Genomic DNA, 23,316 nt, shown 5'->3' with positions numbered 1-23,316 from the left:
AATTGATTCTTCATTCAAAGTAGAAGTGAGTATTTAATCATGTTACCTTCCAGTCTAAGGATAAACAAATTGAAGAGGTTAATGTCAACCACTTCCTTATTTTAGTGTTTCAACATTGTTTTCATCCACTCTCAAGCCCTATAAAATCTTAACCACTGAGCATCTTTCCTATTAATGTTCCTGTTTCCTGGGCTATCCTGTATTGGTCACCAATGCATGAGTACCTATGTAGCACCTGAACACTAATTTTTCTCTCATCCTTCACCAGCATCATCAGTGATTCCAGTGGAAAGACGCACATTGCTGATGTAAACAAAACAATAAGGCAGCTTCGAGGAGGTAACTGTACTAGTCTAGGATTTGTAACAATCGTAATAGCAACAAAAACAATATTCACAATGATCATTGAGATTGTGATTGAAAAACAGATTTTCATTCTTTTATAACTAAGTGGGCCCAAGTATTATTGCCCCATTCAAAACTGTTGATGTCACTCATATCAAGAACAGGCAAAAGGTCTCACCTTTCCAAGAAATTCATTTTTAGACTGCCTTTAAGGTATACTTATCAGTCACAGATTGCCTACTGATTGCAACTATCAAACAGAATTTTCTTGAAGTATCCTTGCAATGACTTGGGTTTCTGGCCCATTTTCTGGTCCATCTTTTTCCATCCACTCTTGGCCAACTGTGCCAAAGATGGTGTATACTTTTTCCAGTGATAACTGAAAACGTTTGCAAATTAGAACTGCACCATTCAGTTCAAATACTTTGACCTCTAAAGCAAAACAGATTGATTTTCTCTAGCAACAAACAAGGAAATAGTCTCGCTGATGTCTTGTAATTAATTCTCATATCAGTAAATAAATTAAAAGGCAGCAGAACAAAATATGTCCACCATGCCCTTACCAGTCCCTTCATAATCAATACAGTGGCCTCGCCGTGAACAATAAGGTGGATAAATGAGGGGAAGGCTGATTTTGGCATCCAGTTTACTCTCAGATAATCTAGCTCATCCTTCTCAGCTGACATGAGACAGAAATAACATCAAAGGGTGATAAACTCTTGCCTGCAAACCTGGGGTTCCACGGTTCACTGGCTCCAGGCCTAATCTATCAATCCATTTTCTACACAATAAAAGGTATGAAACCCATTACAGATCTGTTATAAGCCCTGGCAGGTGGTCCACAACAAAAATGGGATACATCAACCAGTCCAACATACAGTATCTCTTTTCTAAGGCTTGAAGTACTAGGGGTCAGCTGAGATGTATAAAGAGCTAGGATTTAGTATTAAATTCTTTTAGGTACATAAATAAACTCACACAACTTACAGTATAAGCTTAGAGATGTGACAAAAGTTCATTTCTGCTATTACTGACCTTTTATAAAATAGCACTGTTATTTTATTTGTGCATTATTTATTGGCTTTTGCACATGATGCAATAAATGAAACTGGGTTAGAATTTAGAATCTTGTGCTCTTCAATACATCTTTAATTTTCATTTGTTATTCAACCTCAGTTTAAGGAGTTAGCATATGAAAGCCTCCATATAATGCCATTTCAAGGTTGTTAAGTTATTAGAAAGAAAGGCAATCCCTCTAGTGTCAGAGTTGGCACTATATAATCTAGTCATTCTGAAGCAAAGGCATTGTAGATACAAGAGGAGCAACTTTTTATATTAGCAAAATCTCTTTTTATCATATCATTTCTTTTCCTTTCTAATATTCTTTGCTATAGGGCAAACATCTTTGTGCTAATAAAGGACTTATTTTAAAAAATGTCATACTGAAGGTCAGAGTTATAAATTTTTTTTCCTTTTTTTTTTAAAAAAATAAATCATCATTATACTTCTCTTCATGTTAAATTCATTGTGAACAGGGAAGAAAGTTTGCCAAGAATAGTCACATCTGTTTTTCATCTGAAAGTAGTTTACCTTTAATAAAATCTGGTCCACAGCATATTTAAATGACAAATTTACATACTCTGTGCACATTCTCAGTATGTATACAGTGGAAAAGTAAAATTTTAATATGGAAACGACGTGATGCACAAGTATCAGTGCTTTACAATGCATGTTGGATTTTTGTTTGTCCATATGTTTAAAAGGGCTTCCCTGGTGGCTCAGACTGTAAAGAATCCAGCTGCAATGCAGGAGAGGGTTTGATCCCTGGGGCAGAAAGATCCCCTGGAGAAGAGAATGGCTACCCACGCCAGTATTCTTGCCTGGAGAATTCCATGGACAGAGGAGTCTGGTGGGCTACAGTCCACGGGGTCACAAAGAGATGGACACAACTGAGCGACTAACACTTTCACTTTTCATATTTTTAAAAAGAACACAGCACTGTAGTGAACAAATTGTCTAGTATTAGGCTGAAGTTTCCTAACTGAACATTATCTAGCACCAATGAAACTTTCTACAAATGCTTTCTCATCACTCATTCCATCAAAACAGAGGAAACCAACATGATGAATGGAGGTAGGGGAAGGGGGCAGGGAAGCAGTGTGTAGGCTCAGTTACACCCTGTCTGGATTTCTAAGTTCAAGTCAGTTGAGTATATTGCAAAGGTGCTCAGGGTTATGTCATCTGGAATTCTGCTTATACTTCCAGCATGAAAATGTTGATGTTTCAAAACCATGGTGGACTACTTAGACTTACTTCACAGCCAATGTGAGAAAGAAAAACAAATCATTTTCCAGCACTTTTTATCTGAAATGCTAGTCAGTCCTAGATAATGGGAATAATGAGATCACTGGAAATGAAGAATACAGGATATAAATTCTCTGTGTTCTCCATTAGGGGTCTTAGTCTTAGAGCCTCTATCTCTCCTCTGGTCCAGCTTGTGGATTTTGTTTATTTTAATAAATAAAATGGGCGGCACACATTTATTTCAGCTTTTCCCTAAGGGCCATATTTATAGCTGTTTTTTTTTTTAAGATGGTGAGTATTATTCAGTCCCCCACCAAATGTAAGTATGTGGGTCTTCCTAGAGGATATTATGATTAGCCAAAACAACAACAGCAGCAACAACAAAACAGTCACAGAAGGACAAATACTGCATGGTTCCGTCTCAATGAGGTATCTAAAATAGCCAAACTCATAGAAACACAAAGCATAGAATGATGGTTACGGGGCAAGTGTCAAAGGGAAACGTAAATTGTTCAAAGGATGAAAAGTTTCTGGAGACATGTTATAAAGTATAGTGCTGTATTGTACTCTTAAAAATGTGTTAAGAGTGTAGATCTCCTGTTAAGTTGCTCTTATCACACTTAAAAAAAAAATGGTGACTCAGAATTTTGTGTTTGGTCTTTGTGTTTTTCTATTCTAAAATTATACCTAATGCTCAAAGTTAACATTTTTGACCAATTACAATGCACCCAAGGCTGTGTTATGCGTTTTCCATGTCTCATTGAATTTTTACCAAAACTTGGAAAATGTGTTATATGATTACCTGAATTTTGCAGATATTATAACTGAAGGGTGAAAGCTACAATCCATAAACCTCACTATTAACCACCACAATAAACTGCCTTTTCACAACTCCAGTTTACTTTTTGTTCGTGAAATGTCTGATCTATATTCTTGGCACTGCCTGAAGTCATTTGGAAAGTTAAAAATCACACATTATTATAAACTTACTGTTGTTAAATTCTGATTAATTCAGTAGTAATGGGACAGGCTGGAAACTAGGACCCTTTGCTGCAGTGCTGCAACGCTTGCACCTGGACCTATCTCTCCTCAAGCAACAAAATACAAAGAAACATATGAGACTAAAAATAACTGCATGCATGCACAGTTAGGGCAAATTCTGGACAAGAGATACGGAGAGATCAGAAGACGCAACTGCCACTTCTGAAGAGCCTGAAGCAAAAGCAGGGTACTGTGCCTGTCCCCCTGTATACAACACCACAAAGGGGTGGGCAAACCACCTAAGCCACCTCTTTCACCCGATTCCTGGACATACCCCTACCCTCACCCCATGTAAGGAACAAGCTTGCCCCCCCTTGGGGAGTGAGCAAGCAAAGGAACCTGTTATTTGTATTTGACCCCCCGAATTTCTTGTCTGGCCTCAGATCAATTTCTATTGATGAGGAGGCCAAGAACTCTGGTGGGTAATAGTAACGGTAGTCAGGTTTCTGCTGCTGCTGCTAAGTAGCGTCAGTCATGTCCGACTCTGTGCGACCCCATAGACAGGCAGCCCACCAGGCTCCCCCATCCCTGGGATTCTCCAGGCAAGAACACTGGAGTGGGTTGCCATTTCCTTCTCCAATGCATGAAAGTGAAAAGTGAAAGTGAAGTCGCTCAGTCGTGTCCAACAAGGACAGGCCAAATGTCTCAACTTACTGAGGTGTCAAGAAAACATTAGTGGTGATGATAATAATAATACTTATTGACTACTGGGTCAGGCCTACTTTTAAGAGCCTGATGCCACTCCCAGGCTCTTAAAAGTAGGCCTCTGGGGTAATCTTATATTTTTTTCAGTCTTCCAAAGTGGGAGCTCACTACTGAGAGTGAAAGAGGAAGCTATTGAAAATAATGATGGGATAACAGGCACAGTCATGAATCATGACACACAACCTAGTAAAGACCCCTATCTCACTGTGAAATTATATGAAGCAAAGTCAAGGATGCTTATGTTATAAACTTTACTACTCTGTCAGTCAACTCTCAGCTTCAAACTATTTATTAACTATAAATTAGAGATATGAAAAGTTATAATGCCTGCTGCTGCTGCTGCTAAGTCACTTCAGTCATGTCTGACTCTGTGCGACCCCATAGACAGCAGCCCACCAGGCTCCCCCGTCCCTGGGATTCTTCAGGCAAGAACACTGGAGTGGGTTGCCTAGTTCTATGTAATTCTGAATGTCTTTTAAATAATGCAAGAGTGGGAATTGATTATGATATGCTTAGGAGAGCATGTGGCACATACTGGTCACTCATTAGATGTCTGTTGAATGAATTATTGAAATGAATGAATAAATGTTACCATGAAATTATTAACTATATAAAAGAAACTTTCAAGATGATGAACTTCCAAGAATTATCAGGCTATATATGTTAGTAGTAAATAGGTAAACAACACTTTTTTTTTAAATTGCTTTTAAAGATTCTTTTCTTTTGTTAAAAAAAGTAATTCACATTAAGGGCAGGATTGAATGCTCACTACTAGAACAATCTATTAATCATGGCCTTTGCTAGGAAAATAATCAATCAGAGCAAATGTCTGTTTTTGAGCAAGGAATGGAAAAGCCAAGCTTCAGCTTGATTTAATTTTCTCGTTTTTACTCACATTTATAGTAATGGCAAATAACTACTGGCATTGCATGGCAATCATATTTGGAAAATGACCAAATATTTGTTCACTTGACACAAATGAACAAATGTAAAATATTTACTACTTGAATGGATACTAAGAAGTAACATAATTAGGGATTAATACAAAATGAACCAGATTTCTGGAAATTTAGATACAGTTATTTGTACAATATAGATCATCTGGCCTATGAATTTCACCATATGTATTTTTACTTTCATAATATTTATTTTGTGATTTATTTTGAAAACGATTCTTGACTATTATCAATATTACAAAACTTACTCCTATATAGAAGCTTTGCTACATAAATTAATTTTTAAATCTTACTTTTTAAAAGTAATGTCATAGTTTTTTTGTTAAAAGGCACTTAACTGAAATTCACTTTCCAGTAAAATTTCTTATTATTGTTGTTTTGCCACTAAGCCGTGTCTGACTCTTTGTGACACCATAAACTGTAGACTGCCAGGCTCCTCTGTCCATGGGATTTCCCAGGCATGAACAAACTAGAATAGTAACTTACTATTTAAAAATAAATGGCAAACTATGAGGCAAATTTTTAAATATATTTAATAAAATGAAATTTATTATGACTAATAGGAATGTATAATATATACTACCTATAAAGTTATTTAACATCAAAAATAGTAGACATATAACTAATTCTGAAATAAACATGGTTTCTTGTATTAGATAATTACAAGTGGTTCATAGTAAAGAAGATTCTGGAATATAAGTTGAAAACACGGCATTCAGTTTTCCAAAAAGGGCAAAAAGCAAAGCAAAATCATTCATATGATTTCTTTAAATGAAAAGAAACCTCAAGTTTTCCTTCAAATGAACAATGGAATGACATGGGAAAACACTGAATCAAAACTATATTTTGCAATAATTTTTATATTTAAATAATGTGTTCTCAAATAAGTCATATAATCTTTCTAGGATTTAGTGTTCTAATCTAGAAGATGTGAGAGTAATTTGGTTTCATTAAGCTCCTTCCATCTGAATAATGCTATAAGCCTACAAAAGAAATGTTCCATCTTTCTACTTTTTCAATCAAGTACAGGAAGCTTATAAGATGATTCAAAATTAAGACCGATAAAAAATATTTTGGATTTAAGTAAAGGGCAGTCTGTATGCAGGTCAAGAAGCAAGAGAACCGGACATGGAACAACAGACTGGTTCCAAATTGGGAAAGGAGTGTGTCAAGGCTGTATATTGTCACCTTGTTTATTTAACTTATATGCAGAGTACATCACATGAAATGCTGGGCTGGATGAAGCGCAAGTTGGAATCAAGGTTGCCGGGAGAAATATCAGTAACCTCAGATACACAGATGACACCACCCTAATGACAGAAAACAAAGAGAAACTAAAGAACCTCTTCATGAAAGTGAAGGAGGTGAGTGAAAAACCTGGCTTAAAACTCAACATTCAAAAGACGAATATCATGGCATCCGGTCCCATCATTTCATGGCAAATAGATGGGGAAACAATGAAAACCGTGACAGACTTTATTTTCTTGGGCTCCAAATTCACTGCAGGTGGTGACTGCAGCCATGAAATTAAAAGACGCTTGCTACTTGGAAGAAAAGCTATGACCAACCTCGACAGCATATTAAAAAGCAGAGACATTACTTTGCCGACAAAGGTCCATCTAGTCAAAGCTATGGTTTTTCCAGTAGTCATATATAGATGTGAGAGTTGGACCATAAAGAAAGCTGAGTGCCAAAGAACTGATGCTTCTGAACTGTGGTGTTGGAGAAGACTCTTGAGAGTCCCTTGGATGGCAAGGAGATCAAACCAGTCAATCCTAAAGGAAATCAGTCCTGAATATTCATTGGAAGGACTGATGCTGAAGCTCCAATACTTTGGCCACCTGATGCAAAGAAATGAGTCATTGGAAAAGACCCTGATGTTGGGAAAGATTGAAGGCAGGAGGAGAAGGGGATGACAGAGAATGAGCTGGTTGGGTGGCATCACTGACTCCATGGACATGAGTTTGAGCAAGCTCTGGGAGTTGGTGATGGACAGGGAAGCCAAGTGTGCTGCAGTCCATGGGGTCGCAAAGACTCGGACACCACTGAGCGACTGAACTGAACTGAAATGGGTAGTTGAAAAAAATACCTACATGTAACTGCTAAAAGAGCAGTAAAGAAAAGGGAACACAAAGTGTCAAGGGCAGGAGAAGATAAAAGAAGGATTAAAAGAGAGTAGGAGAGAATGTGTCACATATGCTACTCAGGCACAAAAAACTCTGACACGTATGCATTTAGAAAAGTAGATTCATGGTAGGCATAGATAGTTATCAATTCACATGAGCTACTGCAGTCATGTCCAACTCTTTGCAACCCTGTGGACTGTAGCCCACCAGACTCCTTTGTCTATGGGATTCTCCAGAGAAGAATATTGGAATGGGTTGCTGTTCCCTTCTCCAGGAGATCTTCCTGATTCAGGAATCGAACCCACATCTCTTTTGTCTCCTGCATTGGCAGGTGGGATCTTTACTCTAGAGCCACCTAGGCAAAGACATACATTACAGAGAAAAAAAAGAGAGAGTAATAGTGGTGGGGAGAGGTTAGAAGGGAGAGAACACTCCCTACCTATACACACACACACACAAGTTCAGAGAACATACAAAGAAATATGATGAGTATATTGAAATCAACACAGAATCAGACATGTGTATGAAGATTAGAGAGTGGGACACTCAGAGAAAGAAAGAAAGAAAGAAACCCACAGATGTTAGCTTTAATTACATTGCCATCCTGTAGATCTTATGGATATTATTGTTAGATTGTAAAACTCAAAATACACATTAGACAAAAATGAGGATATCACTTCATGGTCCTTATCTGGAGGAAACCACAATTTAAACCAAGACCTATATTTTACCTCAAAGCAACATTTTCCACCTGTGTTATATACAGTGCTGGCTTGGCCACAGCAAGTTAAAACAGTTTTGCAACAAACCCATTAGAGAGTCCACCACTCTCTTAAAGGCACAGCTATATTATCTCCCATCACTGTTTTCTGTATTCAGTAATGAAACATAAAAGCGTCAAAATAATTGGTAAGTTGGCTAAATACACAAGGTACAATGTAATAGAGTCAGCTGTGGAAAAATGCACCTGACATCAGGTATTGTATTAGCAGGATGTTTTTAGAAATACTATATGTTAAGGAACTGCATGTCTGTATTCCAGCAACCATGACCTACTAGTTACAATTCTAACACTCACTCTAGCCTTTAAATGGAGGAGCATGCTAGAGAATACAGGCAGGGGAGTCGCCATCATTTCCTCTCTCTTCTAATGACTGAGAATTTAAGGTTTAATGATGATCAAGACCATCTCTTGATCATCTTGATCACCCTATTTTTTTTAACTGTTGACTTGTGTAATGACATAAATTGGCTTTAATCATTCATTTTCCATTCTTAAATTTAATTCAACAGGGATAGGGTGGCATTAGGGTTGAGAAGAGACAAATACTTTTTAATATGACTAGTGAATAAGATTCCAAATTCTATGAACTTTAATGGCAAAGACATAGTATAAAAATTATAATATTGGGATAAAGACACAGATATTATGAATCATATAGAAAATAAGTCTATACAAGATGGTGTTCATAGCCTTAGTTTTAATTTTCTATCATAAAAAAATTGACATTCTATTCTGTTGCAGAAAAGATAAAATCTTGACATATGCTTCACTATTCACAAAGCTACTACTATATGTTTTTGACAGTTCTCTCACATTTCCTACAATTATAATTTTTGTGTTCCTTTTTGTAATATCAGGGAATATTTGGGGGCATCTTTCCTCCTTGTTCTCTTCTTATGAGGAATGATTTTATTTGTAAAAGTGTTGTGTGTCTACAGCATTTAATTACTTGGAAAATACTTTCCCTTAACATGCAAGTGTCTATATGTATATGTGGCTATTCTGAAATCATTAAAGAAAGAAACTTTACATTTTACAGTAGGACAAAATTGACTTAAAAATTTTAAATTATGATTATTTACACAACTGAAAGTGTCGATATGTAAAAATAAAAGACTCCCCCCCAATATCTAATTGATTGAATTATAGAGATCAAAACACACATTTTGAATTTAATGTCATATAATTGGTACTCATTTCAGTTCATAAATATTTTTTCAGTCATGTAAATGATCTGCTTCAAGAACTTCAGCATCATCAATTAAAAAATATAACGAATATTCTGACAATTAAAAACTCAGTCTCTGTTTTTTTCTTTTCAAATCATCTATGTAAAGAAATGTTTCTCAGTGTAACTTTTTCATGGCTCTCAATTTGGTCAAGTATTGATGAATGACAAGCAATTCTTCACAGGCAATTATGCTATTTTTGAAGGAATCCATTTCATATTACGTGAAAATTATACTTCTGTGGTATTTTCTTGGTATGGATTTGCTCCCGGTTTGAAGGATTACCATTTGCTTTATATTTTGAATAGAACAAAGTTAACAGGTATTAAATGTGCTCAATAAGGTAGTAGAAATGTGGTCAAAAGTGAATGAGAGGTTTCAAAACATACTTGGAAGGTCAAAAGCATATATGGAGACAGTACATATGGGGATACAAAAAGTAAGGGAGAAGAAGCCTTCGGTACAGGGGATCTGAACTTGGCAAAACCTGGATAGTGTTTGGATTAAAGATGTCATGATGTCTGAGAATAAGAGCATGTATGAAAGCTTGTAGATGAAAATTTGTGTCAATATCAAAACTACCACACAATGAATGGCCTTCTTTTAACACTGAACTACAGGCAGAAATAAACAAATCAAAACAGTGAGTGTGGTTCATACCTAAAGAAATTGAACTTTGTGTCTGGAAAGAATTTTAGCATTGGTATGAATAGCTCAGAATAAAGCCCACTGTATTATAGACTTTGAAGGTCTCTTTCAACAAGAGACTCAGCTCTCTACCTTAGCACATAAAGTAAAATATCCCAGTTAACAAGATCCATTCAGGTACTTAGAGCTTGTAGTCTATTTTCTCCTTCTTAAATATAAACATACACAGGATTGCTAGCAGTATTAAAAATGTTTACAGCCCCAAAAGGGAAAATAGCATGGGAGTTGACAAATTTCTTGAAAGACACAACTTATAAAAGCTGACACACCAAGAAATAAAAATCTAACCATTCCTGAATCTATTAAAGAAATGGATCCATTATCAAAATTTTTCTCACCAAAAAACCTCAACAATAACAACAAAACAAAACAAAACACCCCATGCACTGATGGCTTTACAACTGAATTCTTCCAAATATCTCAGGAAGAAATGATCCCAATATTCACCAATTTTCACCAGTCTTTATATCATTCCAGAACAAAGAAAGAGAGAACCTCTGAACTTTATTATTAAGTCTAGTCTAACATTGCTAATAACACTCGAGAAGGATTCTAAAATAAATTACTGAACATTTTATGCCATGAACAAAGATATAAAAATCATAAACAGCATATTAGAAAACTGAATCCAGCAATCTATAAAAAAGTAGAAGACATCATGACCAATAGGTTTTATTTCTGGAATCCTAGAGTAGTTTCACATTCCAAAAACAATGACTGTTGTTTGTCACATTTAGAGGAAAACAACATAGGATCTTTTTAATAAATGCAGAGAAAGTTATGAATAGGTTACCTATTCATAATAAAAACTTGAGAAAAAAGCATAAGGAAAAAATTCTTTAACCTGATTCAGAGGATCTATAAAAAGTCCTATAAGGAACATAATATTTAATGATTAATTACTGAAAGCAGACCACCTGAAACAGGAAATGACTCAAGGCCTCCCATTATCACCCCTTCCCTTAAACATTGTTTTAGAGGCCCAAGTTTATGCAAAAACAATTAAAATCCTAAGGACTGAAAAGAGAGAAACTACCGCTATTTGATGACATGATTGTGCACTTAAAAAAATCCAAAATGCTTTACAAAACATTGATATTAGTTTGTGAATCTGGTAAGGACACTGGATGTGTGTTTAATGAAAAAAAATCTATTTTTATATATCAGCAACAAAAAGAAAATAAAACTTGAAATGAATCCCATTTATAAAAGGACCAAAACATCAAATATCTGGGATTAAATCTAATAAAACATGTGTAGGTCCTCTGGATTGAAAACTACAAAGTATTTCTAAAAATGCATTAAAGGAGTCCTCAATAAATGAAGGGATGTAACATTTTCACAGATTAGATGACTCAATATTGTAAAAATGTGAACTGATCTATAAGCTCAACACAATTCAAATCGATATTCTGGAAGGCTTTAGTAAAAATTAGCAAGTTGGTTCTAAAATTTATTTGTGAACCAAAAATAGCAAAAAACAATCTGGACTAAGAAGAATAAGGTTTGAATTTTTATACTACCAGATCCCAATTTTTTTTGTAAAACAAGTATGTGGGTTTGTGTCTGTGTGTGTGTGTATATATATACATGTGTGTATATATATACACACATACATATACATGCATGTATACTTATATATGTAGGTATATATACATATATACATTGTATGTATACATGCATATATATACACATATCTATGTGTATGTACATACACATACATATATATATATACACACAAATATATGTTGTTGTTACCTCCTCAGACTATTCTTTCAGAATGGAGGGACTTCCCAGATATAACAGCAGTAAAGAATCCCTCTGCCAATGTAAGAGATGCAAGTTCAATCCCTGGGTCAGGAAGATCCCCTGGAGAACCCAGACAACCCACTCCAGTATTCTTGCCTAGAAAATCCCATGGATAGAGAAGCCTGGTAGGCTACCAACCATGGGGTTGCAAAAGAGTCAGACACAACTTATGACTAAACAACAACAAATGTGTATATTCACATATGTATATTGTATGTGTATATACACATACACACATACAAAATAAAAGGTTGTTCAGTGATACCGTCTACAACATGGGTGAAACTTTAATACCTTATGCCAGGTAAAATAATCTCAACACAAAGGGACAGATACATTGTGAGTCCACTTATACGAAATCTCTAGAACAGGCAAAATCATACAGACAGAAAGTAGATTAGAGGTTACTTTTAGGGAGATGGGTTCAGGGGTAGGGTGATGGGGAGTTATTGCTTAATGGTTACAGAATTTCTCTTTGGGGTAATGCATATGTTTTAGAAACAGATAATGGTAATGGTTTCACATTGTGGATATAAATAATAAATGACCATAAATTGTATACTTAAAATCATTAAAATGACAAATCTTATGTTATATATATGTACAATTTAAAAAGTAAATATACCAAAACCATTGAAATGTACACTTTAAAATGGGTGAATTACACAGTATATAAATTGTATCTCAAGCTGTTGAAAGGTGATTGTTAAATGTACCCCTCTGGTACTTTGAATTGATGCTTTTGAACTGTGTTGGAGTGTTGGAGAATACTCTTGAGAGTCCCTTGGACAGCAAGGAGATCCAAACAGTCCATCCTAAAGGAGATCAGTCCTGAATATTCAATGGAAGGACTGATGCTGAAGCTGAAACTCCAATACTTTGGCCACCTGATGCAAAGAACTGACTCATTGGAAAAGACCCTGATGTTGGGAAAGATTGAAGGCAGGAGGAGAAGGGGATGACAGAGGATGAGATAGTTGGATGGCATCACTGACTCAATAGACATGAGTTTGAGCAAGCTCCAGGAGTTGGTGATGGACAGGGAAGCCTCGCGTTCTGCAGTCCATGGGCTCACAAAGAGTCAGACACAACTGAGCGACTGAACTGAACTGAACTGAACTGGGAGATGTTGATAACAAGGGAAAGTGTGAATTTGTGGGGAGGAGTCTTTGGGGAATCACTGTAACTTCCTCTCAGTTTTGCTGTGAACCTAAAAATGCTCTAAAAACACAAAATCTTCATTAAAAAATTAAACTACTGAACTGAAAAAAAAAAAGAAAGATGATTGTTACAAAGCCACTGCAGTACTAGTTGAAGGACATTGATAATCAAGAGAATCCAGAACAGATTCATATATATGTTCACTTGATTTATGACGAGGTTGTCATAGGAATACAGTACGGAGAAGACAACCTTTTGATAAATAGCCTTTTGATGGACCAACTGATGTTGCTTTTTTTAAAATTCATATGCATCACTTGGTTTTAAAAATGAGTATGCATTAATTTGATAAACAATTTAAAATATTATATTTAAAAAATAAAATATTAGATTTAATAAGTATCCAAGAAAGATGAAGACTCACAACTAAGTAAACAAATAAACAGTAAATAAACATATTTTAGAGAAATTTAGCATGCATTGATCCTTGATTAAGTCTATACTATTGGTGGTGGTGGTTCAGTTGATAAGTCGTGTCCAACTCTTGCAAGCCCATGGATTGTAGCCTGCTAGGCTACTCTGTCCATGGGATTCTTAAGGCAAGAATACTGTAGTGGGTTGCCATTTCCTTCTCCAGAGGACCTTCCAGACCCAGGAATCGAACCTTGGTCTCCTGCATTGCAGGCGACCTTATTGGTAAGGATAAGTAATTTTGATTTATGATACTCATTGAGCTGGACAACATCCATCTTGCTTAAATATTGTCAACCTACACCTGAACACTGAATGAATCACTTCATCTTTTTTCCAGTCTATTTCTTTAGAATAATTCATGTAAAGTAATAGTGGTATATAACTTGGTATTTGGTCATTACTGTACCATCATTCACCATCAACATTCCTTCCATTCACAACAAATCATACATACACCCAAATCGAATGGTCAATTAAAATAAAAACAAAAGAACAATCCATAAAACCAGCCCTCTTCCCCAGCCTTACCAATTAAGCACCATGAAACAAAAGAAATGCTTGCAGCATTTAACACATGTGACAGGACAGATGGTTAATGTCTAACCTTTATCCACCGAAGATTTGTCTGCTTGAGCTTATTTTCAAGTTTATCTTGCTCTTCTGGGCTTATGGGAGCACTTACAAGCACTGTTCCTCCTGTTTCATTTAATTGTTTTAGAATTCCCTGACGCAGGGGCAACTCTTCGGCCAGTAACTGAAACAGACAAATGCAACAACATTTAAAATGAATTACAGCACAATGCCAACTACCTTGTCTTTGCCTCTATTGATTAATCTATCAAAGCAAAGAAAGACCAGAGGCCCACCAGTTCCTTAAATACCAAATTTTCTACAGAGCGCAGAGCTGGTGCACTAAGACACCTACGCCTAAGTAAATCAGCCCATCCTACAAAGGATCAGATCTTGTCTCCCTCAGAGATTTTTTTTTTCCTCAAGAGAAAAATGTTACGTAGTATGATGAGCTCTAAAACAATACCCTAAACAGTGTCAAAAGTCTAAAAACACACCTCTCATAAATAGAATAATCTGGGCAAATATAAGCATCCTCTCAGGTATTAGGTCTCCATATTATAACTTAGCATAGTAAGAAATTGCATTATCATATTAAAAGATAACTAAGAACATACCTGGTACCAGGCATAGTGCTAACTAACCTCTTCACGTACATTATCTTTATTGCTATTGCTATTGCTAAGTCACTTCAGTCGTGTCTGACTCTGTGCGACCCCAGAGACGGCAGCCCACCAGGCTCCCCCATCCCTGGGATTCGCCAGGCAAGAACACTGGAGTGGGTTGCCATTTCCTTCTCCAATGCATGAAAGTGAAAAGTCAAAGTGAAGTCGCTGAGTCCTGTCTGACCCTCAGCGACCCCATGGACTGCAGCCTTCCAGGCTCCTCCATCCATGGGATTTTCCAGGCAAGAGTACTGGAGTGGGGTGCCATTGCCTTCTCCGACATTATCTTTATATAATGCTTTATATAAAAATGTTAACTTTATATAATAATGTCATGAAGTAGATCTTACTATCTTCATCTTACATAGAAGGAAACTGAGACAGAGTAGTTAAGTATCAGATCCAAGGACACGGAAGTAGAAAGCAAAAGACTGGTGATCCAAACTTGGGTGTTTTCATTCAAGAACACTTAATTTTGATACCTGCACATTCTTGAATTTTTCTTATTCATTTAACATCACATTAAAAGTGCCCTTTTTTATGATCTACAAAGCTATCATAGTTTTATGAACTGTCTTTTATTTATTTGTATCTTCTATTAGCCACATGAGGCTATTTAAATTTAAATTAACTGTCAATAAAATTAAAAACTTAATTCTTCAGTCACATCAGCTACCTTTCAAGTACTCAAAAGGCAAGTGCAGCTAGTGGCTACTAAAATTGCTAATATTCAACATATTTAGCATGTTGTTAAATGATATTGGATGGTGCTATAGGATGGTGTTGATCTAGACTAAGGAAAAAAAGGAAATCAATGCATATTTATTAATAAGGGAACACCACCAAACATGTCTCTTAAATGAGTTATCAATTACTTTCCTATATATATATATATATATATATATATATATATATATAAAACACTCAATATATTTAGGAAAGATGAATTTTTAAGAACAGACTGAGTTTATTTTTCCATGGCATAACCATCCTCAAACTATGGATCAAAAACTTTTTATTTTTTGACTCTCAAATACCTAATACATTATCTGACATATACTAGGTGCTTAATATTTGCTTACTGAATTAAGCAATATTTTACTTCTTATACTTTATCCTCTGTCAGGTACACATTTCTTATTTCACAGAAATAAGTAGTTGACATGGAGTCTAATCTGCATGTGCAAATCAACTGAATCATTGATAAAGAAGCAGTTCCATTTCTCTTTGATTCTGTGACCTTGTAAAACGAGGGCAATAACCATTTTGGAAGTTTGATAAGATTAAATAAAATAGCAGATGTAAATACATCTAATACTTAGTATGTAACAGGGGATGATTGAATGTTAATTTCCCTTTCCCTTCAAGAATTAAAGTAAAACAGATCCAAAGGAGTTTCTTTCCTAAAACTTAAACCATGAAAGTTAATCCAACAGCACAATCAAAGCATCTCTGTCAGCCAGGAGAGCTAATCAGAAAGCAGCAGACATCAAGTGTGTTTGTTGCTCCGTTGTGTCTGACTCTTTGAGACCTCATGGACTGTAGCTGGCTAGACTCCCCTGTCCAGGGGATTCTCCAGGGAAGGGTACCGGAGTGGGTTGCCATTCTCTTCTCCATCATGTTAAGTGGGCATAAAAAACCACTTGAATACACCAGAAGTTTTATTCAACCAGTATAGAAAATGAACCAACATCACCTCCCCTTATCCCTGTAGACAAACCAAACCAAACCAAACCAAACCATTGCTTCAGGCAAACAGAATGCCTTTAATTGAGGCTGAAGTAGGGAGATTGATTTGGCAATTAAGATCTTCCATAAGAAATGAGATCATTTCTAAAGATGCTCCCCAGTTTTTAAAATAATTTGGAGCTGTACAATTCTCCATTAAGTCTAAAATTAATTTTAAATCAGTTTAAAAAGTATCACTATGCATTTTATACACACACATACACAAACAGAAACATACTTATATATCCCATACATACTTTTTAAAATATATATATACTCACTGGGCTAAGACAAAATAAAGTTGTGAGAAAAATTACTGAAGAACTATCAGTATCCCAATGGGCAGGAAATCAATGACTGAATACATTTAAAACATATATTCTTATACTTTTTTTTTCTCTTTTTTGGCCATACCATGTAGCTTGTGGGATCTTAGTTCCCCAGCCAGGGATTGAACTCAGGCCATGGCAGTGAATGGCCAAGTCCTAATCCCCGGACCACCAGGGAATTCCCCCTAGGTTCATATACAAGTAAGCCCTGGGAGATTTTAGAAAATAAAATTACCTTGACTTCCTCAAGCTTTTCTTTTAGTTGCTGCTCATTTCCGGGTTCAAGAGGAATACTAGAAATGTTATCTGCTTCTTCCAACCATAAAACAAATTCATTCAAATCTCTTTGAAATTCTGACAGGATATTCTTTTGTTCTTCTAACCTGGAGAAGAATAAAATTGTTTTAAAGAATATATTTCTCAAGTTTTCTTTTTTTTTTTTATTAAAGAAAACTCAAAAAAGCTGCACACACTTTTTAAAAATAAGCCATTTTAAAGATGTCAACGTGAAACATGTGTAATATCATATAAGAAACGAATAGCCAGTCCAGGTTTGATGCAGGATACAGGAAGCTTGGGGCTGGTGCACTGGGATGACCCAGAGGGATGGTACGGGGAGGGAGGTGGGAGGGGGGTTCAGGATAGGAAACACGTGTACACCCGTGGCAGATTCATGTTGATGTATGGCAAAACAAATACAATATTGTAAAGTAATTAGCCTCTAATTAAAATAAATAAAAAAAAGATGTTAACAATATAATATTTTTAAGGATGTAATATTTTAAAGGCCTAGTCAAATATCACCATTGGGGCAAAACTGTCTCTGGTTGAGAACAACTTCACTAGAGTAAGTATATAAAGTGAAATTACATGTTTCAAGATGCTTAAATGAAATACATCTTTATGGAAAATTGTAAAGCAAAAACAAGGGAATTGAATGAAAACACTAAATTATTACATGTTCAAATGTTTTCCAAATTACAACACAAAATCCTTTTGGAGGAAAGAGGGAATGGATTTAAAATACTTAACATATGTTGTTCTAGTGGATGTTGTTAATTATAAAAACACATATACTGTATGTTACTCAATTAGCCATAAACTTATTCTTACATATTGAATCAGAATGCAGCTGAGCAAAATAAGCTGCACTTATAACAATTTACATTTTTTTGTTTTACTGTCTTTTGGGAACTATGTATCTGTGGTACATAAGCTTTTGAACTGAAGTATAATATACATATAGGAAAGTGTTCATATAACTATAGAGATTAATATAGTTTTACATGTATACCTGTGGTGGATTCATTTTGATATGTGGCAAAACTAATACAATTATGTAAAGTTTAAAAATAAAATAAAATTAAAAATAAAATAAAATAAAATAAAAAATGGATACACCAACTAACCCTTGGATACACCAAAGGAACAGAATGTTATTAGAAGTTCCCTCAAAACCCTTGCAGTCACTACCTCCAAGTGTAATCAGTATCCTGTCAACTTTTATTATTTTGCCTGTATTGAGCATTATGTATATGGGGCAACCCACTCCAGTATTCTTGCCTGGGAAATCCTGTGGACAGAGGAGCCTGGCGGGCTACAGTCCATACAGTCCCAAAAGAGTTGGGCATGACTTAGTGACTAAACACACTGCCTTTTACTCAGTGTAACATTTACAATCATCATCCATGTTCTGTGTAGATTATCTTCTTCACTACATAGCACGAAACTGTATAAAATATATCTATGTTGGTGGACATTTGAGTTGTTTCCATTTGGGGACTGTTCAGCTAATTTTTTGTTTGTTTTTTGCTTCAAGTTGACAAATATTTATTGAGTGCTTACTAACTTCCAGAAACTCAAGTAGGCATTTGAATCAAAGAGAAATGAGTTATGTACCTTGCCTTGAGGATCTCATAGTCCATGAGAGGGAAGAAGCATGTAAATCTAGGACTATGACAGAATATTGTGGAGGACAAGTTATTTTCTGGGTATAGAAGGTATAGAAGATGTGTCAGAGAAGATAATGATCTACCTGGGTCTTGAAACATGAAAAGGGATTTGATTCACAGCCTGTGCAAAGACGGGACATTGAGAGAACTACAGTTACACTAATTCCCCAAACTGATCCGGTTATTGGATTTATGTTCCTCTATACTCAATTTTCCCTGGAGAAGGAAGTGGCAACCCACTCCAGTACTCTTGCCTGGAAAATCCCATGGATGGAGGAGCCTGGTAGGCTACAGTCCATGGAGTCGCAAAGAGTTGGACACAACTGAGCGACTTCACTTTCACTTTCATACTCAATTTTGTTCTTTGATGTGAGCTGGTCCAAAGTCTATCCGAGGCACATGTCTTCTTTTTCTATTCCCCAAACAGCAGATTCTATAAAAACCCAAGCCCTATTTTGGGCTCCATTGAAAACTCAAATCATATTATGTCATCATTGCATTCAAACTCTTCTATTGCTTCCCAGTTCATTCAAATCAAAAGCAAAGTCATTACAGCACTCTATGAGGGTCTAGATCTGCGCTGTTCAATATACTAGACACCTTCATATGTGGCTACTGAGCACTTGAAATGATGTGAGGGAAATTGAGATGTGCTCTAAGTGTAAATTGCATACTGGATTTCAAAGACCTAGTACAAAAAAAATCATCTCTGTACCTTCTACTCAATTTTGCTGTGAACCTAAAACTGCTATAAAAAATACAACTATTTTTATGGGGGAAAGGGTGGAGGGGATAGGTAGATTAGGAGTTTGAGATTGACATGTATTGACTGCTATATTTAAAATAGACAATTAACAAGGATCTATTGCAAAAAAATAAAAAGATAAAACTAATAAAAATAAAACTATTTCTAAAGTATTAAAAAAGAATATAAAACATCTCATTAGTCCTCTAAATATGTACAAGTCAACATGATAATATTTTTAATATATTGTGTTAAATAAAATAGGTTAATTTCACCTGTTCTTACTCTTTTTTACATATGACATTAGAAAATTTAAAATTACATATGAGGCTCACTGTACTTTTGTATGGAAAAGCACTGATCTATAAAATCTGCTGATCCCCTTTCTCTTTACTTGTCCGACCTCATTTCCATCTACTCTCCCTTTCTCTTATCCTTCTTGAGACCTCAGCTTTTGTACTTGCTGTTTTTTCCTGCCTAGAATGACCTTCCCTCACAAATCAAGCATGGCTGGTTTCCTCAGCTCCTGCAGGTCTTTCCTGATGATTCTACTTACAATCACACCTCTTCTCTCCCCAAGTTCTGTTCTTTCTCCCTAGTCAATCTTTCTCTTTAGTACTTAAAACATTCCTGGTGGCTCAGTTGTAAAGAATCCACCTGCAATACAGGAGATACAGGAGACCCTGGTTTGATACCTGGGTCAGCCCCCGGAGAAGGAAATGACAACCCACTTCAGTATTCTTGCCTGGGAAATCCCATGGACAGAGGAGCCCGGCAGGCTACAGTCCACGGGATTGCAGAGTTAGACATAACTGAGTGACTGAGCATGCCCAAAACAAAAAAGCACTATAATTTGGTTGTTTTGTATATTGTCTATCTTACACAGGAAATCAAACCTTCTGAGGGCAAAGATTTTGCCTGTTTTATTTACTACTGTTACCCTTGTTCCTGAAATTATGCCCGGCAGAGAAAAGATGCTAAATAAATAACCATTGTGTGAATGAATGAATTTGGCCATCATTCTTTTCAATCTTATACACTTTTCTGTTTCAAAAGAATTGTTCCCATTTTTTTGCAATACTGACAGTAAAACATAATCTAATTTACTCACTGATGTGCACTACAGTATTTCACCAAATGAAATAGACCTTCACTTGCAGGTCATATAACACCACTGTGTATACTCCCAGGATGTGGGTTAGAGTGAGGAATGCTGCTGATTAAATGATGACATTTATTACTTAGAGGTTTTATTAAGAAATTTTTCTTTAGGTTTATATATATATATATTTCTCTTATGTTCCCTTTGAATATGCATAAAAAAGTATAAGTGAAAAAATTGGTGCAGCGTTCTTCAAATTTCCTCATATTTAGAGCCTGAGCCTCCTATACCACTTTTCTTTTTAGATCAGTGGTCCTCAGCCTTTCTGGCACCAGAGACCAGTTTCATGGAAGATAATTTTTTTTCACGTACGGGGGTGTGGGGAGGGGATGGTTTCTGGATGACTCAATTGCATTACATTTATTGTGTACTTTATTTCTATTATTATTACATCTGCTCCTCATCAGATCACCAGGCATCAGATCCCCCCAGTTCAGTTCAGTTCAGTTGCTCAGTCGTGTGTGACTCTTTGTGACCCCATGGACTTCAGCATGCCAGGCTTCCCTGTCCATCACCAACTCCTGGAGTTTACTCAAACTCATGTCCATTGAGTTGGTGATGCTATCCAACCATCTCATCCTCTGTCATCCCCTTCTCCTCCTGCCTTCAATCTTTCCCAGCATCAGGGTCTTTTCAAATGAGTCAGTTCTTTGCAACAGGAAGCCAAAGTATTGGAGTTTCAGCTTCAGGATCAGTCCTTCCATTGAATATTCAGGACTGATTTCCTTTAGGATGGACTGGTTGGATCTCCTTGCTGTCCAAGGGACTCTCAAGAGTCTTCTCCAACACCATAGTTCAAAAGCATCAATTCTTTGGTACTCAGCTTTCTTTATAGTCAGATCTCCTAACTGATGTCCTTTTCCATACTGTGTCATCTTTTGTGACATCAAGAGTCTCAGCAGTATAGCACTTCTTAACAGGGCTCTACTACTTACTGTTCCTTGGATTTTCTTCTAAACCACATGTGACCTGGCCACCAGAAATAGTAAAATTCACCCAGATTTCAGTGATGTTAATGTGGTAAAATGTGCTGCCTAAAATGAATGAAATTTGGTTAGTTTGCATAGCCTTCCACCACTGATAACAACGAATAAATCAAGTTCTTTTGGCTGCTACCAAGCTGCTGGCTATTTTAGGAATAAAAAAAAAAAGGTTCATAATGTAATGACAGTTTACTGTTACCTTTAGCTGCTTGTAATTATGAATGAATATTATTATCGGCATTATCTGCCTGATATGCTTAAGCTTATTTTCTGCTAATAAAGTCGATAAAGACTTGGCATTCATTTCCAGAGGGACTAGTGTTTAATTATATGAGTTTTTGCCAATAACAAATATTTTGGCTTCTCTTATACATGCAAAGTAAGGATATCTACATCAATGCATGATGCTGAAATGGTTGGCTATTGAAGTATTCAAGATTTAGGGAGGAAGGGTCAAAGGATGAAGCTGGTAAAGTGGTTCAAGGCAGGGCTACGAAGTGGATAGAATGTTTTGATCTCTAGGTGATGAACTACTCCAATTTTTTTGAGTAGAGCAAGATTTATTTCATCCATTCCCTCTGGTATTCTATGAAGAATGGATGTGGGTAAGGGTGGTAAGACAGAGAGTGAGGAATTGAAACCAAGCAGGACCCTGTGGGGTTCCTGGCACAAAAGCCTTTCTGTATTCCCTTCCCTGCATTCTCAAAGTGAAGTGAAAGTCGCTCAGTCATGTCCAGTTCTTTGCGACCCCATGGGCTATACAGTCCATGGAATTCTTCAGGCCAGATACACAGAACAATATCTTTGAGCTCTTCTGCAGAACTAAAACCTCCATCAAATGGAAGATGTTAACATCAAGTAGTGCTTCCTACTTGATGAAGCACTCTTCATAAAGAAAGCTGAGTGCTGAAGAATTGATGCTTTTGATCTATGGTGTTGGAGAAGACTCTTGAGAGTCCCTTGGACGGCAAGGAGATCAAACCAGTCCATCCTAAAGGAAATCAGTCTTGAATATTCAATGGAAAGACTGATGCTAAAGCTGAAACTCCAACACTTTGGCCACCTGATGCGAAGAACTGACTCACTGGAAAAGACCCTGATGCTGGGAAAGATTGAAGGCAGGAGGAGAAGGGGATGACAGAGGATGAGATAGTTGGATGGCATCACCAACTCAATGGACATGAGTTTGAGCAAGCTCCGGGAATTGGTGATGGACAGGGAAGCCTGGCGTGCTGCAGTCCACGGGGTTGCAAAGAGTCAGACATGACTGAGTGACTGAAGTGACTAATTGAACAGAAGCACTCTTCATTCCAGAGAAGGTCATGGTTCAACCATTATCACTTGATCCAGATGACCTCTGGATTTAAGGGATGCAGGCCTGCACACATGTGTACTCAGTCGCTTAGTCCTATCTGACTCTTTGGAACCCCATGGACTGTATCCCTTCAGGCTCCTCTGTCTCCATGGGTTTATCCCAGCAAGAATACTGGAGTGGGTTGCTATTTCCTCCTTGGGGGATCTTCCTGACCCAGGGATTGAA

At 36.4% G+C, this 23,316-nt stretch overlaps 1 protein-coding gene across 5 annotated transcripts in view; it reads right to left on the bottom strand.

The window, feature by feature from the left end:
• Positions 1 to 23,316, bottom strand: part of DMD (dystrophin) — a 2,389,494-nt gene that overhangs the window by 834,425 nt on the left and 1,531,753 nt on the right. For all 5 annotated transcript variants that reach the window (XM_055564496.1, XM_055564495.1, XM_055564498.1 and 2 more), the window contains 2 exons: positions 17,170 to 17,317; positions 14,247 to 14,396 (listed from right to left, as the gene is read on the bottom strand). In XM_055564496.1, coding sequence (XP_055420471.1) covers positions 14,247 to 14,396; positions 17,170 to 17,317 — 298 coding nt within the window. The remainder of the gene's footprint in view (positions 1 to 14,246; positions 14,397 to 17,169; positions 17,318 to 23,316) is intronic.

Source organism: Bubalus kerabau, chromosome X (assembly GCF_029407905.1).
Source record: "Bubalus kerabau isolate K-KA32 ecotype Philippines breed swamp buffalo chromosome X, PCC_UOA_SB_1v2, whole genome shotgun sequence".
Classification (NCBI taxonomy): Eukaryota; Metazoa; Chordata; class Mammalia; order Artiodactyla; family Bovidae; genus Bubalus; species Bubalus kerabau.
This window is presented reverse-complemented; position numbering and strand designations above follow the sequence as displayed.